The sequence below is a fragment of the Bombina bombina genome, chromosome 1 (assembly GCF_027579735.1).
Source record: "Bombina bombina isolate aBomBom1 chromosome 1, aBomBom1.pri, whole genome shotgun sequence".
In the NCBI taxonomy this organism is placed as follows: Eukaryota; Metazoa; Chordata; class Amphibia; order Anura; family Bombinatoridae; genus Bombina; species Bombina bombina.
Window position 1 is genome coordinate 645,596,978 of NC_069499.1, and position 15,923 is coordinate 645,612,900.

General features: G+C 34.4%; 1 protein-coding gene across 1 annotated transcript; it reads left to right on the top strand.

Annotated features, from left to right (window-relative positions):
• The first annotated feature begins 1,864 nt into the window (after positions 1 to 1,864).
• Positions 1,865 to 7,511, top strand: LOC128639162 (L-threonyl-[L-threonyl-carrier protein] 4-chlorinase). The gene is made up of 6 exons (XM_053691379.1): positions 1,865 to 2,059; positions 2,144 to 2,360; positions 2,780 to 2,871; positions 3,805 to 3,944; positions 4,692 to 4,796; positions 7,059 to 7,511. Exons 1-6 carry the CDS (start codon positions 1,930 to 1,932, stop codon positions 7,164 to 7,166), a joined length of 792 nt encoding a protein of 263 aa, XP_053547354.1. The 5' UTR covers positions 1,865 to 1,929; the 3' UTR covers positions 7,167 to 7,511.
• The last annotated feature ends 8,412 nt before the right edge of the window (positions 7,512 to 15,923 follow it).

Genomic DNA, 15,923 nt, shown 5'->3' on the forward strand with positions numbered 1-15,923 from the left:
GTTATTATATTGCATAAACGTTTAGCCTTACATCTCTTATGTTTTTATAGCGCATTCCCATACCCTCTTGTTCCTTGCATTATTATTTATTTGAATTCTATAAGAACACCCAGTTATGTTGTAATTGAAAGACTTCACACTGCTTTACTTCAGAAATCTGCATTTAGAAAATTCAAGAGAAGTATTCCAATTGCTAAAGATACTTTCTGAGTAAATTTCATAGGAGAACCTTTACTGCTTGAAAAAATATTTTGACCTGTTCAGAATGGCATATCTTGCTTTCTTGAGGAGATTTTTACGTTTTATGCATGCTTAGTTCGTGTTAATAAACTTAAAGGGGCATGAAAAAACAAAAATAAACTTTCATGGTTTAGATAGAACATGTAATTATGACAGACTTTTCAATTTACTTTGCTATCAAATTTACTTTGATCTTTTGGTGTCCTTTGTTGGAAAGTATACCTAGGTAGGCATAGGAGCAACAATGCACTTCTGGGAGCTAGCAGGTAATTGGTGGCTTTACATATCTGCCTATATATATATATATATATATATATATATATATATATATATATATGTAAAAGTAAATTTAAAGCAATTTAGCTATAGCCCAGGGAAGACAACATATAGACATATAGATACATGAAGCTTTTTTTTAGAGATGTATACTGCAAGAGTTATGAACAAAAAAACTACAAACATTTAGCTAGCTTAGTGAAAGAGAAAACACAGAATATAATTCATATATATATATTTCTGTACATACCAATTGTCTTAAAGTACATCATTGCAAACTTCTATATGAATGTCTAATCAACTATAATAACTTCAGCTCTGTAATACATTTAGATCATTAAAGGGACAGTCTACACCAGAATGTTTATTGTTTAAAAAGATAGATAATACCTTTATTACCCATTCTCCAGTTTTGCATAACCAACACAGTTATATTAATATACTTTTTACCTCTGTGGTTATCTTGTATCTAAGCCTCTGCAAACCGTCCCCTTATTTCAGTTCTTTTGATTTTGACAGACTTGCATTTTAACCGATTAGTGCTGACTCCTAGGTAACTCCACGTGCGTGAGCGCAATGTTATCTATATGGCACACATGAACTAACACCCTCTAGTTGTGAAACACTGTCAAAATGCATTAAGATAAGAGGCAGCCTTCAAGGGCTAAGAAATTAGCATATGAGCCTAGCTAGGTTTAGCTTTCAACTAAGGATACCAAGAGAACAAAGCAAAATTGATGATAAAAGTAAATTGGAAAGTTGCTTAACATAACATGCCCTATCTGAATCATGAAAGTTTACTATTTGACTAGACTTTTGACTGTCCCTTTAAAAATAACCCATAACTTCATTCTATAGAATTGCTAAAAAATGTTTTAATAATTTTCAAATACAAACTATATCAGAGCTACGGATCTATAGTAAATGACAATAACAACAACAGCAACAATAACGTATTTTTTGTCATGTTTTTAATTTCACAATTCTAAAACAGGAATCATTTGTCATATCTAAGAAAATGTATGCATATGTAAGAATAGATGGATAGATAGGTTTTATTTAATATAATTAACATATTATTCCCTCATTGCCTGGGGAATGTCCAGCTCTTCCCATCTGACAACTTGTGATATTTTCTAGCTTGTGAGGAAGTCCAAAAAGTGAAATCAAGAATCATGATCACACTGCAAAGGAATTTTTTATTTTTCTAAGAAAATGGTTTTGAAATTGATTACTTCCTTATTTTACATCAGATATAATTGTATACAATGACATAATTCAGCAAACATTTATTTCTTTAACCAGGAAGCAACAGAGCCCTCTACCCTGTATATATAGCTCAGTGCTCAGCACGCTGTATCACTGCACTCTCTCATTAGCCTTGTTACATCTAACAAACCACTTTGCTCAACAATGATTGCTGATGCCAGCCAGATGAAGGCTCTGTATGATGCCAACGGTTACCTGACAGCTATACCTGTGCTAGATAAGAATGAACTAGATCTGGCTCGTAAGGAATATGAAAAACTGGAAGAAAAGTTTGGTAAGTTCACAAACTTTTGTTATAATCTTTAAAAATGTATATGTGGATACATTTTGAGTTATTTGCTTTGCTTGTATTGTACAGGTAAGGAATATACTCAGTACAGCCTGCACAACATACACATGCAGTATGAGTGGGTAATGAATCTGACCGTCCATCCCAACCTGCTGAAAGCTATCACTGCTGTTCTGGGGCCTGATGTCATTCTGCTGGACTCTAGATTTATCTGTAAATATTCCTCTAGTGACGTCCCACACAAGGAAAATACAGCTCCATATGTTGCTTGGCATCAGGACATCAAGTAAGTCTTTTGAAACGTTATAAACACATATGGGGTTATAAGCATTTGACACAATGACAGTACATATTATTACTAATACAAGGATCAGAGGTGTCAGCTTGAGAGACATTAGAGGAGGTACTGGGGGGGACTGAGATTAAAGGGACAGTCTAGTGATAATGGTGCAATTTTGATAATTAGTTTAGGTTGATGTTTATAGTGATATATGGTGAAGTCAGTTAAGGCAACTTTCTCATGTCTTTTAATCTAGCTATATCTATCTATGATGTAATATTACATGATTTACTTATTTTTCATATGTGCTATATTTCATGTGCTTTATTTCTGAATATAGTTTTAAACTCTATCTTGTATTTTATGTTATATTTTTGAGATTATGAAAAAGTAAGTGGTATAAACTAAATCCTAATTTCCTACAGATACTGGGGGTTTGAAGGAGGTCCTGTAGCATCAGTCTGGCTCGCATTTGATGACGTGGACAGTGAAAATGGAGTCCTGCAAGTAATCCCAGGTAGTGTATTTTGCATTTCTTAATATCTAAAGTCATTGTGACATTTAAAGAAATGTAAATGAACAAACATAGGCAAATTAATGTCACGCTGTGTTTTAAGAAGAGCATGAGAAATACACATACATCAGTTTTGTTTCAAGATAAATTACCCAACACCATGTTAGACCAACTGCACTAAATCTGAAGTGAGCTATAATTCTTTAAATTTGTATGTTCTTCAAATGGAAGAAAATTTTATTTTTATTCTTAATTTTTATTTCTGCATATACATGATTTTTTAAAAAATATATATCTATACCTGTATGTCTATATAAATATATATATATATATATATATATATATATATATATATATATATATATATATATATATATATATAATATATGTATTTAAAATAAAAAGGACATTTTCTCTATGTGAAGAACATAGGAATATAAAGTATTTCCGTTGAAAACACATTAAAAATGAATAAAAATAATATTGCATGTTTCAAGGTATTTGACTGGGAAGGGCTCAAAAGTATATATATATATATTTTTTTTTATGTATTTTGTACAACATTTTGTTTAACCCTTACACTTTAATTCCGGTCTGAATTTGCACTAAGTATTCTAGCACAGTTTTGGCTTGCGCTAAAGCGCAATCTATAACTTTCAACTTGTAATAACAGCCCTATCATTAGCGTGCTACTTGTAATCTGTTCTATAGACTACTAAACACAAATGCATGCTCCTAAGCTCTTTTCAGCCTACCTAGATTTATGACTCAACAAAGGATAACAAGAAAGCAAAGTAAATTTGATTAAAAAAAAGTAAATGGGAAAGTTGTTTAAAACTGCATGCTCTATCTGAATTATGACAGTTTAATTTTGACATTACTGTCCATTTAAATTAAAAAGTATATATAACTTTTGCTTATATACATTTTCTGCAGGAAGCCATAAACAAGGCATTCTGGAGCACAGAAATGCAGTTGTCCCAGGAAACATGCTGACAGCCAATCAGGAGATACCGAGTCACCTGGTGCAGGTGGAAGACGCTGTTGAGTGTCCTCTAAAAGCAGGAGAGATGTCTGTAAGTAAAGACTAAACATTTTCAATAAGGTGCAGCTTCTGTGTCCTAAGTTTAAAAGATATAGTTTATTAATAGAAACAACAGGTGGTGACTAAAGTTATAGAACTAATGTTGGCCACTGTAGCTAATATCTTGTAATGGAGCAATAAAATATTACATATAAATAATATCTGGATTGGTGATGAAGCATTTTGATTTTGAAACTATTATTTGTTAGTCAGTAAATGTATTATGTATTCTGAAAGCATTTCAGTTTTAAACCCAACAGTTTGTAAATAGAAAAAAAAATTCACTCTGAAATATTTACATTATGCAGCTAGAAAAAATAATCTCTTGGACAAAAAAAAACAATTAAATATTTCTACTAGAGGCTAAATACATCACACGAGTTAGCCATAACTTGTGTGATTCCTCTATATCTGTTTTACTCGAAATGGAACGCAACAAAAACAGCTTTACTGAAGTGTCAAATATTGTATTTCAGTGCTTTATAATATTGCAAGTTTAAAAGTGCAGCAATTATAGAAATGTCTTGCTAGTCAGGGAAAGCTGCAAGGCTTTTTCATAAACACCATAAAAGGTTGGTTTTGTCATCCTACTCTATGATTATTGTGTTTGATCTAAGTGACACAACATTCAATACACTAAATAAAATTATTTTAAGTATTGTTAGAGGATTATTATCTTTTAAATAGACAAATGCAACGCTCTGGTAAGCAATTATATGGCCTCCTTTACTATTTGCAGGTGCATGATGGGTTAACTGTCCATTTTAGTGAGCCCAATATGTCCAACAGAAGAAGATGTGGATTTGTCATCCGTTATGTTCCCACCTGTGCATACCCTGTTGAGGTGAGAAATGAAAACTATCTAGTTTTTACCAGAACCTTCAATAGACTTTTGAGCATAAGAAAAGCTTCTATTTGCATATGCATGCAATGACACATACACAGATTCAATGACACAATTATACACAAACTCTTTCAGAAAACATTTCTGTTTCATAAAAAGACTAACCAATACCAACGTGGGCACATACAGAAGAACGTTATTTTTTTAAATATTGCACAGGCAGCATACGCACTCCCTCTCTCACATGTACACACACATACAGTACATATAAACATACACAGATACATATACAAACACACATATATACATACACATACAGTACATATAAACATACACAGATACATATACAAACACACATATATACATACACATACAGTACATATAAACATACACAGATACATATACAAACACACATATATACACACACATACAGTACATATAAACATACACAGATACATATACAAACACACATATATACATACACATACAGTACATATAAACATACACAGATACATATACAAACACACATATATACATACACATACAGTACATATAAACATACACAGATACATATACAAACACACATATATACATACACATACAGTACATATAAACATACACAGATACATATACAAACACACATATATACATACACATACAGTACATATAAACATACACAGATACATATACAAACACACATATATACATACACATACAGTACATATAAACATACACAGATACATATACAAACACACATATATACATACACATACAGTACATATAAACATACACAGATACATATACAAACACACATATATACATACACATACAGTACATATAAACATACACAGATACATATACAAACACACATATATACATACACATACAGTACATATAAACATACACAGATACATATACAAACACACATATATACATACACATACAGTACATATAAACATACACAGATACATATACAAACACACATATATACATACACATACAGTACATATAAACATACACAGATACATATACAAACACACATATATACATACACATACAGTACATATAAACATACACAGATACATATACAAACACACATATATACATACACATACAGTACATATAAACATACACAGATACATATACAAACACACATATATACATACACATACAGTACATATAAACATACACAGATACATATACAAACACACATATATACATACACATACAGTACATATAAACATACACAGATACATATACAAACACACATATATACATACACATACAGTACATATAAACATACACAGATACATATACAAACACACATATATACACACACATACAGTACATATAAACATACACAGATACATATACAAACACACATATATACATACACATACAGTACATATAAACATACACAGATACATATACAAACACACATATATACATACACATACAGTACATATAAACATACACAGATACATATACAAACACACATATATACATACACATACAGTACATATAAACATACACAGATACATATACAAACACACATATATACATACACATACAGTACATATAAACATACACAGATACATATACAAACACACATATATACATACACATACAGTACATATAAACATACACAGATACATATACAAACACACATATATACATACACATACAGTACATATAAACATACACAGATACATATACAAACACACATATATACATACACATACAGTACATATAAACATACACAGATACATATACAAACACACATATATACATACACATACAGTACATATAAACATACACAGATACATATACAAACACACATATATACATACACATACAGTACATATAAACATACACAGATACATATACAAACACACATATATACATACACATACAGTACATATAAACATACACAGATACATATACAAACACACATATATACATACACATACAGTACATATAAACATACACAGATGCATATACAAACACACATATATACATACACATACAGTATATACACACATGCACATATACACAATACACATCCACCTTTTTATTGGCTTCAACAAAACCCAATTATAGATATTGCAGAACAAATGCAAACACATTATAATACTATCTAGCTTAATAACACAATAGTCGTTTTATATATATATATATATATTTTTGTGAGGCAGCCATCTTCCTGAAGTTCAGCTAGTTACAATGATGTTTAATAAAATCATATTTTGTTTGATTTTTTAGGATCCTGATCGTCCTCGAACATTTCCTGCAACAGTGCTAGTGGCTGGAAAAGATGAATTTCAGAATTTTCAAAATCACTCTCCTAATTTTTTCAGCAACAAGTTTTAATTTAGAAAAATGCCACAGAGTTTTCTAGGTTAAAATAAAATCACTTTAACCCTCTTAAATTGTTCCACACATTTAAACTGTCACACAAAGATGATGTAATGCATGAAAATCTTTTTTGAAAATCTTTTTAATGCAACAAGAATGAGTTGTATATGAAAAACTTCACAATGTCACCATTTTCACTATGTTATTGTTGTGTAAATAACATATTCACTCAATCTAGGATTACCATATTTATTAAAACATTATTTAAATATTTATTTTCTCATACCTTACTATATGTTCAATAGTAAATAATAATTTATTTGTATTTGTCTGTTTAAAATAAAACATTTTATATCAAAATTGCATTGAATGTTATTTTTTAAATAGTTCTGGGTGGGATGCCTGAAAAATGTAGTTATTAATACATTTTCTTTTTGATACCTGCTTTAATTATTTGTAGATAGCATTAATGATTATTAAATTATTGAAAGGTGCAAATCAATTATATTTGTTTTTGATAATGTGTCTTTTAGATATTAACAAATGTACGGGTCATAGAAGTCAATAGTATGGTGGGAACATATTTACCAACAGTGTCCATTTGCAAGAGGCAGGGGCAGTTCCATAAATCTTATTATGGATTGGGGTCAAATAATCCTGGGTTTAGTTGCGTTTGTTTCACTGGTAGAGATAGGGTGGGTGGTAGTCATTGGTATTTTTTGAGCAGAGGCAGGCGGAGTAACAGGTGTTCTGAGAGCAGACCAGGTGGTCTGGTGGTGTGGTTAGGCAGTTGTGGGATATGGACTGCCTAAAAAGACAGCCCAATGGGAGTGCAAAATTGAAGATTGAGGTTGGTTTGCACCCTTCTCCCCCTAGAACTGCCACTAGCTAGAGATAGGCACAGCTGTCTCCAGTTTTAGAAATACTTTTTAGCTAAATGAAAACTTATATATCAAATCTTTTTAATTCATATGAAGCCCAAGCATTTTAGTAACTACTGCAATTAAAGGAGCTGTACTTAATATATAGACCTTTTTAACCACACTAAGGGCTAGATTACAAGTGGAGCACAAAAATATTCGCCCTTTTGAGTGCCAACACCACACAAGTTAAATCAATAAAAAAATATATATATATTAGTATGATTCACTTTATTGCTGTGGTCTTGAACCAATCCTGCAGTATCTCTGAGGTACACAAGTATATACTGTATACAGGCATTCACTGGTAATTCTGTTTTACCATGGACTTGTAATACCAGATTGTGTGCTAATCTTAGTGCTGTCTTACTATATTCATAGTGCACTGTGCTATTAGTAGTGCTCCACTTGTAATCTAAACCATATTGTCCTATTTCCTTATGTGTTTAAATCAGTAGCTGCATTGACAACATTTAATACATTTTATGTCACTGTTTGATGTCTTTTTACAATGAATATATAGGTTTTGTTTTACAAGATGTAACTAATGCAATAGTTTCCTTACTGACTTTGACTTGGGAAAGTCCAGAGTTGCCCATTTGACAACTTTTCATGTTTTACTGGGTATGATGTAGTCAGAATGTAAATTCAAGGATCTTGGGTCATTCACATAACTGCAAGATCTTTGTTTTTCAAGACTGATCATTTTAAAATATTTTGCATCCATTTTGTCGCCGAACAGATATTCAGAAAACCTATTGTGCAATTTCTCAAGAATGACACATTCACTCTATGTTCCATGAAGGGAATATGAACTTATAAACTTAACATATCTGTTTCCTAAAATATCATTACAGTGGGTGTAAAAAGCTGTATATATAGCTTATCACTGCACTCTCACATTAGCCTTGTTACATCAACAAACCCGATTATATTCAACTATGATTGCTGATGCCAGCCAGATGAAGGCTCTGTATGATGCCAACGGTTACCTGACAGCTATACCTGTGCTAGATAAGAATTAATGACTATATAAGGCCCATGTGACAATATTTCAATACATAATATTGTGCACTGATACAAAGATAAGAGATAGCCTGTATGAAATGTTTTGTTACAAAAAATACAGATATAATATTATCACAGATCTATTTTCATACATACAGTTTCCAGGAGTAGTCTTTTTTAAATATATATTGAATTATGATGTTTACAAATCTAAAAACAATACTAATTTGCCTCTAGATATTGGGGCTTTAAAGGAAGTCCTGTGGCATCAGTCTGGTTTGCTTTTGATGATGTGGACAGATTAAACAGTGTCCTGAAAGTAATTCCAGGCATATTGTTTTGAGTTTTACTTAAGGCATTGTGAATAAGAGTTAAGTTCACTAGAACATTTAACCGCATAAGGACAAGGCCATTTTTCAATTTCCTTCCCTTAAGAACCAGGGCTATTTTTACATTTCTGCTGTGTTTGTGTTTAGCTGTAATTTTTCTCTTACTCATTTACTGTACCCACACATTTTATATACTGCCTTTTCTCGCCATTAAATGGACTTTCTAAAGATACCATTATTTTCATCATATCTTATAATTATATTTCATCATATCTTATAATTTATTATAAAAAATATATAAAATATGATGACAAAATTAAAAAAACACACACTTTTTCTAACTTTGACCCCCAAAATCTGTTACACATCTATAGCCACCAAAAACACCCATGCTCAATAGTTTCTAAATTTTGTCCTGAGTTTAGAAATACCCAATGTTTACATGTTTTTGCTTTTTTTGCAAGTTATAGGGCAATAAGTATAAGTAGCACTTTGCTATTTCCAAAACAAATTTTCTCTCAAAATTAGCGATAGTTACATTGGAACACTGATATCTGTCAGGAATCCCTGAATATCCCTTGACATGTATATATTTTTTTTTAGTAGACAACCCAAAGTATTGATCTAGGCCCATTTTGGTATATTTCATGCCACCATTTCACTGCCAAATGCGATCAAATAAAAAAAAATCGTTCACTTTTTCACAAACTTTAGGTTTGTCACTGAAATATTTTTTTAATTAGGGAGCTTGTAGGGTTAATTTTAACTTCAGTGTAGTGTAGTAGACAACCCAAAGTATTGATCTAGGCCAATTTTGGTATATTTCATGCCACCATTTCACTGCCAAATGCAATCAAATAAAAACAATCGTTAACTTTTTCAGAATTTTAGGTTTCGCACTGAAATTAATTACAAACAGTTAGTGCAATCATGGCACAAATGGTTGTAAATGCTTCTCTGAGATCCCCTTTGTTCAGAAATAGCAGACATATATGGCTTTGGAGTTGCTTTTTTGTAATTAGAAGGCCGCTAAATGCTGCTGCGCACCACACATGTATTATGCCCAGCAGTGAAGGGGTTAATTAGGGAGCTTGTAGAGTTAATTGTAGCTTTAGTGTAGAGATCAGCCTCCCACCTGACATATCCCACACTCTGATCCCTCCCAAACAGCTCTCTTCCCTCCTCCCACTCCACAATTGTCCGCCATATTAAGTACTGGCAGAAAGTCTGCCAGTACTAAAATAAAAGGGTATTTTTTTTAAATTATTCTGCCTTGTAGGATCCCTCCTTAGCCCCCAACCTCCCTGATCCCCCCCCCAAACAGCTCTCTAAGCCTCCCCCCTCGACCTATTGGCCTCCATCTTAGGTACTGGCAGCTGTCTGCCAGTACCCATTTTCCTAACAAATTTGCCCTTTTTTAATAATAAAATTGAATCCCCCTATATTCTGCAGTGTAGCTTTCCCCCCCCCCTCAATACCCTACCCCCTCCCCTTCACGGATCCCTTTCCAAAACATTTTCCCACTCCCTTTCCCCTCTCCCTCCTTTGCTTATACATTTTCGGTAAATATGTTTACCGTGCACATGTATGCGCACATGCGTGCGCACGCACACTCCCGAGCCCTGCCCCCAGCCTCACAGGATCACGATGCCGCAACTGAGATGGGCCGCACACCCACCTCCCTGCTAAGGCTCCCATCCTCCAACAATCGGCACTACCGCTGTCCAATGCAGAGAGGGTAACTCTGCAAATCTATTTCTGCAGTGCCCCACTCGTGCACTGCAGAAATCCTATCCTCTAAACTTTATGCCTTTGGGCTCTCACTCTTGTTTGCTTATAATAATGCTCACAGTCTAAGACAGTGGAGGATCTGCCTCTAAAATGTATTTCTCCTGGATAATTCATACAATAGAAAATACAAAGTAATGTCTGCGGCATCACCTGACCGAAAAAGTACGATGTAGAAACAAACTTGCAAATAATATAAATCATTTATTTAAAGTGTGCAGCATAAAAACACAAAGCCTACAGCTTATAAATACAGAAGCAGAGAGTCAAGGAAAGGAGGAAACAGACCACCACACTTGTTCACTGCTTAACCAGGCTTTCCTTGTAAGCACTATTTAAAGGCATATACATAATTTAAAACACTTGTACTTTAATGTGCACTCGCTGAAGAAACGCTGCCTTGTATATACTGTGGAGCGGGTAAGCACCATTGTATTTTGTAAAGATAATTTGTACAGTGGCTGCTCGCATATACGGTTGCTTTAAAGGCTCTACTTTAGCATAGGATTGTGCAGATCTGAAGATTTCTGTATTGCCTGAAGAATTTCTGATTATCGTTTGTGTATGAGTTTGACAATATTTTAGTGTACAGCATTAACACTAAGGGGTCAATTTATCAAAGTGCGAGTGGACATGATACAATGCATACACTGTCGGCATTTATCATTACACAAGCAGTTCTTGTGAACTGCTTGTGCAATGCCGCCCCCTGCAGATTCACGGCCAATCAGCCACTAGCAGGGGGTGTCAATCAGCCCAATCGTATAGGATTGGGCGGATTTAAGACCGCAGCCTCAAAGGCAGCGGACAAGTTATGGAGCGGGGGCATCAAATAATTCTGCCCCATCACTATGGCGCCAAATTATTTGATGCCCCTGTTTCCGCGCGAGCCTTCAGGCTCGCCGGAAACAACAAGTCTGACCCTCAAAATTGTTTTGTATTAAAAGACTTGGAGGCAACACTACATACCTATGATCAGAATCTTGATGTTATTTTAAAGCAGGGGTCAGCAACCTTGGCTATGACTACAGCTATCGCCGAAACGCGTAAGCAAGAGAGTGCTACGCTATCTGTTACAATGTTGTTCAATTGTTAAGGTTTTTAATAAGAGCTGAAATGCTAAATAAAAGCTAAGTTTTATTTTACCGGAATTTGCCTAGTGCTCCTCTTTTTGATCGCAAGATCTTTGCATGAATACTTAGCAACCTTGGCACCCCAGATGTTTTTGAACTACATTTCCCATGATGCTGAGACACTCTTTAAGTTGTCTGAGCATCAGGGAAATGTAGTTCCAAAACATCTGGGGTGCCAAGGTTACTGACCCCTGTTTTAAAGGACATTGACAATACACTTTATGGTTTATTCTTTGAAATCGATGAACATAGGCATAAAGATATTAAACTGGATTTATATATCAAGAAATTTTTGTTGAATAAAAGACAACAAAGAATCCCAAGGGGCCTGAGGATTGGTTAATGCTGTATTTTTAAAGACCGGCATCTAATTGTCAGTTATGCTTGATGAAACGGCTGATTTTGGAGCCGAGAAACACATTGTATAAAGAATGGTAATATATTTGTATGCTCCCTGGCATACACTACTTTGTTTTTATTGCTTTTCTATAAATGTAACTTTTATTTTAATCAGTAGTTTTAGTATGCCTGATTTATACAGCATTATAGATCTCACCATCTGGTAAGGACTTTCCAGATTTTCCTAATTTCGGGAGTTGGTGAGCTGGTACACCTTATAAATATTTTTTGCCATATAGCTATATAGCTTCACATTAATAACACACTGTCAAAATGTAAAATTGTATATCAATTATGAGCTAACAGCCCAAAAATGTATATTCCCCAATGATACGGCTAAATCCACAGCTACACATGTAAATCTATATATTCAAACACATTGCTAGAAATAGCCAAATTAGTTACCGTTATCGGAGGGAAATTATTCCCTCCGATAACGGTAACTAATTTGGCTATTTCTAGCAATGTGTTTGAATATATAGATTTACATGTGTAGCTGTGGATTTAGCCGTATCATTGGGGAATATACATTTTTAATATATATTTTATATTTTGTTTATATTTTATATTTTGCTTGTAATATTTTTCTTGTATGAAATCATTTATCTATGTTTGTATATGAACACAATATGTGAAGAGTTATTGACTGCACAATTGCTAGAAATAGAATTTATGTGTGCAGTGTCAGTAGGTGTGCCCGATCTGGTAGTTAATATTTTTTATATATATATATATTTTTTAATATCAATCATTAGATTTTTAGTATATTTGAGCCCATTGCGGCTTTTTATTTTATTTAAAATATAATTCCATTGGTGCGGTTTTGCTGCTAACACCGCATTGGTTAATATCCCATTACTCACGTAACCATGGAGGTGTGTATCTACAAGCACCCCATTGGACAGTTTACGCCAATGGGACTCCCAGCATGGGGACACACCTACGTACATGCGCGGTATGCATTTGAAGACGCCGTACTGATTGTTATAAGTTCGTGGTTTTTATGTGGTTTTTTTTTTTTTTTTTTTTTTTTTAAACAAGCTTTATTGGCAAAAAAGTTATGGAAACATACAATCCTGTCATGTTTAACATTAATACAAACAACCAGTTCCTCCGGACATTAGTAAATATATCTTAATACTTCTATCATCAATTTTTAGATATGTCAGAGAATCAGAATGTCCAGGAGAAGATAGACAGGCTATCTGCATAGTCCAAAGCTTGTAGTCTTTTTTTTTTTTTATACAACCAATCAAATAACATTGAACAAAGGGAGAGAAAAGAAAAGTACAAAAAGGAAAAGAAGGCAAATAAAATAAAACATGTTACGTAACTCGTAATATTTTATGAGGTAAGAGTTGCATTATAGGGTATAGCGCAAGACATGGGTCGTGATATGTAGTGTCATCTAGAATCCTGGAATATAACAGGGATGGGGCTCATTCATGAGCGCAGCCCAGATATCTAAATGTCCCTCAGGACCTACCACCTAGTAAGAGTTATAAGGGGGAAAAATTACTCAATAAGTTGTCCCTTCAATCCCATGAATATAGGTCTCCCAATAGAAGGACATTGCACAGTAGAAGTCAAGTCTGTTGGTTTGAGTGTAGTGGTATTTTTCAAGGGATAGTAGAAGTGAAACCTGTTGTGCCCATTCTTTTGTAGTCGGGACAGCTTTCTGTTTCCATAGTCTCGGCACTAGTTGTTTTGCACTGCTAAGCATAATATATAGTAACTTGGATTTATATTTACATTTAATTCGTGGGGGTTTGTTGAATAGCAGAGTAAGAGGGTCAAAAGGGATCTCGTGTGCGAGGGCTTTTTGGATCTCAGAGTGTGTATTTTTCCAGAAGGGCTGGAGGACTGGGCAGTCCCACCATATATGATATAGTGATCCTACCTGTTCACAGCCTCTCCAGCACAGAGGGTCAGAGAGTCTGTAGATTTTGGCCAGCCTACTCGGGTATAGATACCACCTACATAGTAGTTTCATGTTTGTCTCGGTTATGCTCATTGAGGATGGCGCTTTCCCCATGTGTTGGAAAATACAGTCCCATGTCTCAGGTGAGATACTGAGACCTAGTTCTGTTTCCCAGGTTCGGGTGTATGATGGGAGGTTTCTAGAGTGGATGGTCGTTAAAATTTTATATGTCATAGAGAGTGCACCTTTCGTTGACTGCGTGGACCAGCAAAGTGTTTCAAAAGGGTTTAAGCTCCTAACTATGTTAGTCCTGTCTACATGATGTGAGATAAAATGTGACATTTGAAAGTATTCAAACCATTTGTTGAAGTATGGAATACTTCTCTCTACTAAAGTGGATCTAGGTAATACATTGCCCCCCTCCAGCAGGGAAAGACAGGGTAGTCCCGCTGAAATGCCATATGTGTCATTTGCCCATACCTGTTGGCAAGGTGGGAAGGTTTTATTGTGACATAGAGGGGTTAATGGAGAAGGTATTGTGGACACCCCCTTCAGGGATTTTGTAAGGCAGTCCCATGTTAAAAAAGTGTCTTTTATCAGGGAGGTGGGGGATGTCAACATAGCTCTGTCGTGTTTGTGGAGCCAACATTGTGTGCCTAGACTTTTTGAGCCAGCTAAATCATGCTCAAGCTTCACCCATTCTTTGTCTTGCACATTTTTGCACCAGTCTATTAATCTGGTGAGAAAGGCCGCTTGTTGATAAAACAAGAGGTTGGGTATTCCAAGTCCTCCTCTGTGACGTGGCCTATAAAGTGTAGCTTTTGCTATCCTGGGGTGTTGATGTGCCCACAAAAAAGCATTGACTAATTTTTGTGCTGCACTTATATAATGCTGGGGGAGGTGGGTAGGGACCGTCTGAAATAAATAGAGGAAGCGGGGCAAGATACACATCTTGAAAGCATGCTCTCTACCGAGCCAAGATAAGCATTTGCCCTGCCAACCTTTCAATTCTGCCTTCACCGAGTCGAAGAGGGAGAGATAATTCAAGTGGAATAAGGAATCGTGTGTGTGTGAGATTTGAATTCCCAGGTATTTGATAGAGGTATGCTCCTGTCGGAATAGATATTGCTCTGTGATTTGGGTAGCTTTTTGATCTGGAAGTCCCACACTTAAAAACTCTGACTTTAACATATTAATTTTAAAATTAGATAGGGAACTATATCTCTCTATATAGAGCGATTCTAAGGGTGAGGTTAGGGTAAAAAGAACATCGT

What these genes read in the sequence shown, in the direction of transcription:
- LOC128639162 (XM_053691379.1), top strand. Translation starts at nt 1,930, where the DNA reads ATGATTGCTGATGCCAGCCAGATGAAGGCTCTGTATGATGCCAACGGT. An exon ending in GCTTGGCATCAGGACATCAA is followed by an intron (nt 2,361 to 2,779) that starts GTAAGTCTTTTG and finishes AATTTCCTACAG; the next exon opens with ATACTGGGGGTTTGAAGGAG. An exon ending in CCTGTGCATACCCTGTTGAG is followed by an intron (nt 4,797 to 7,058) that starts GTGAGAAATGAA and finishes TTGATTTTTTAG; the next exon opens with GATCCTGATCGTCCTCGAAC.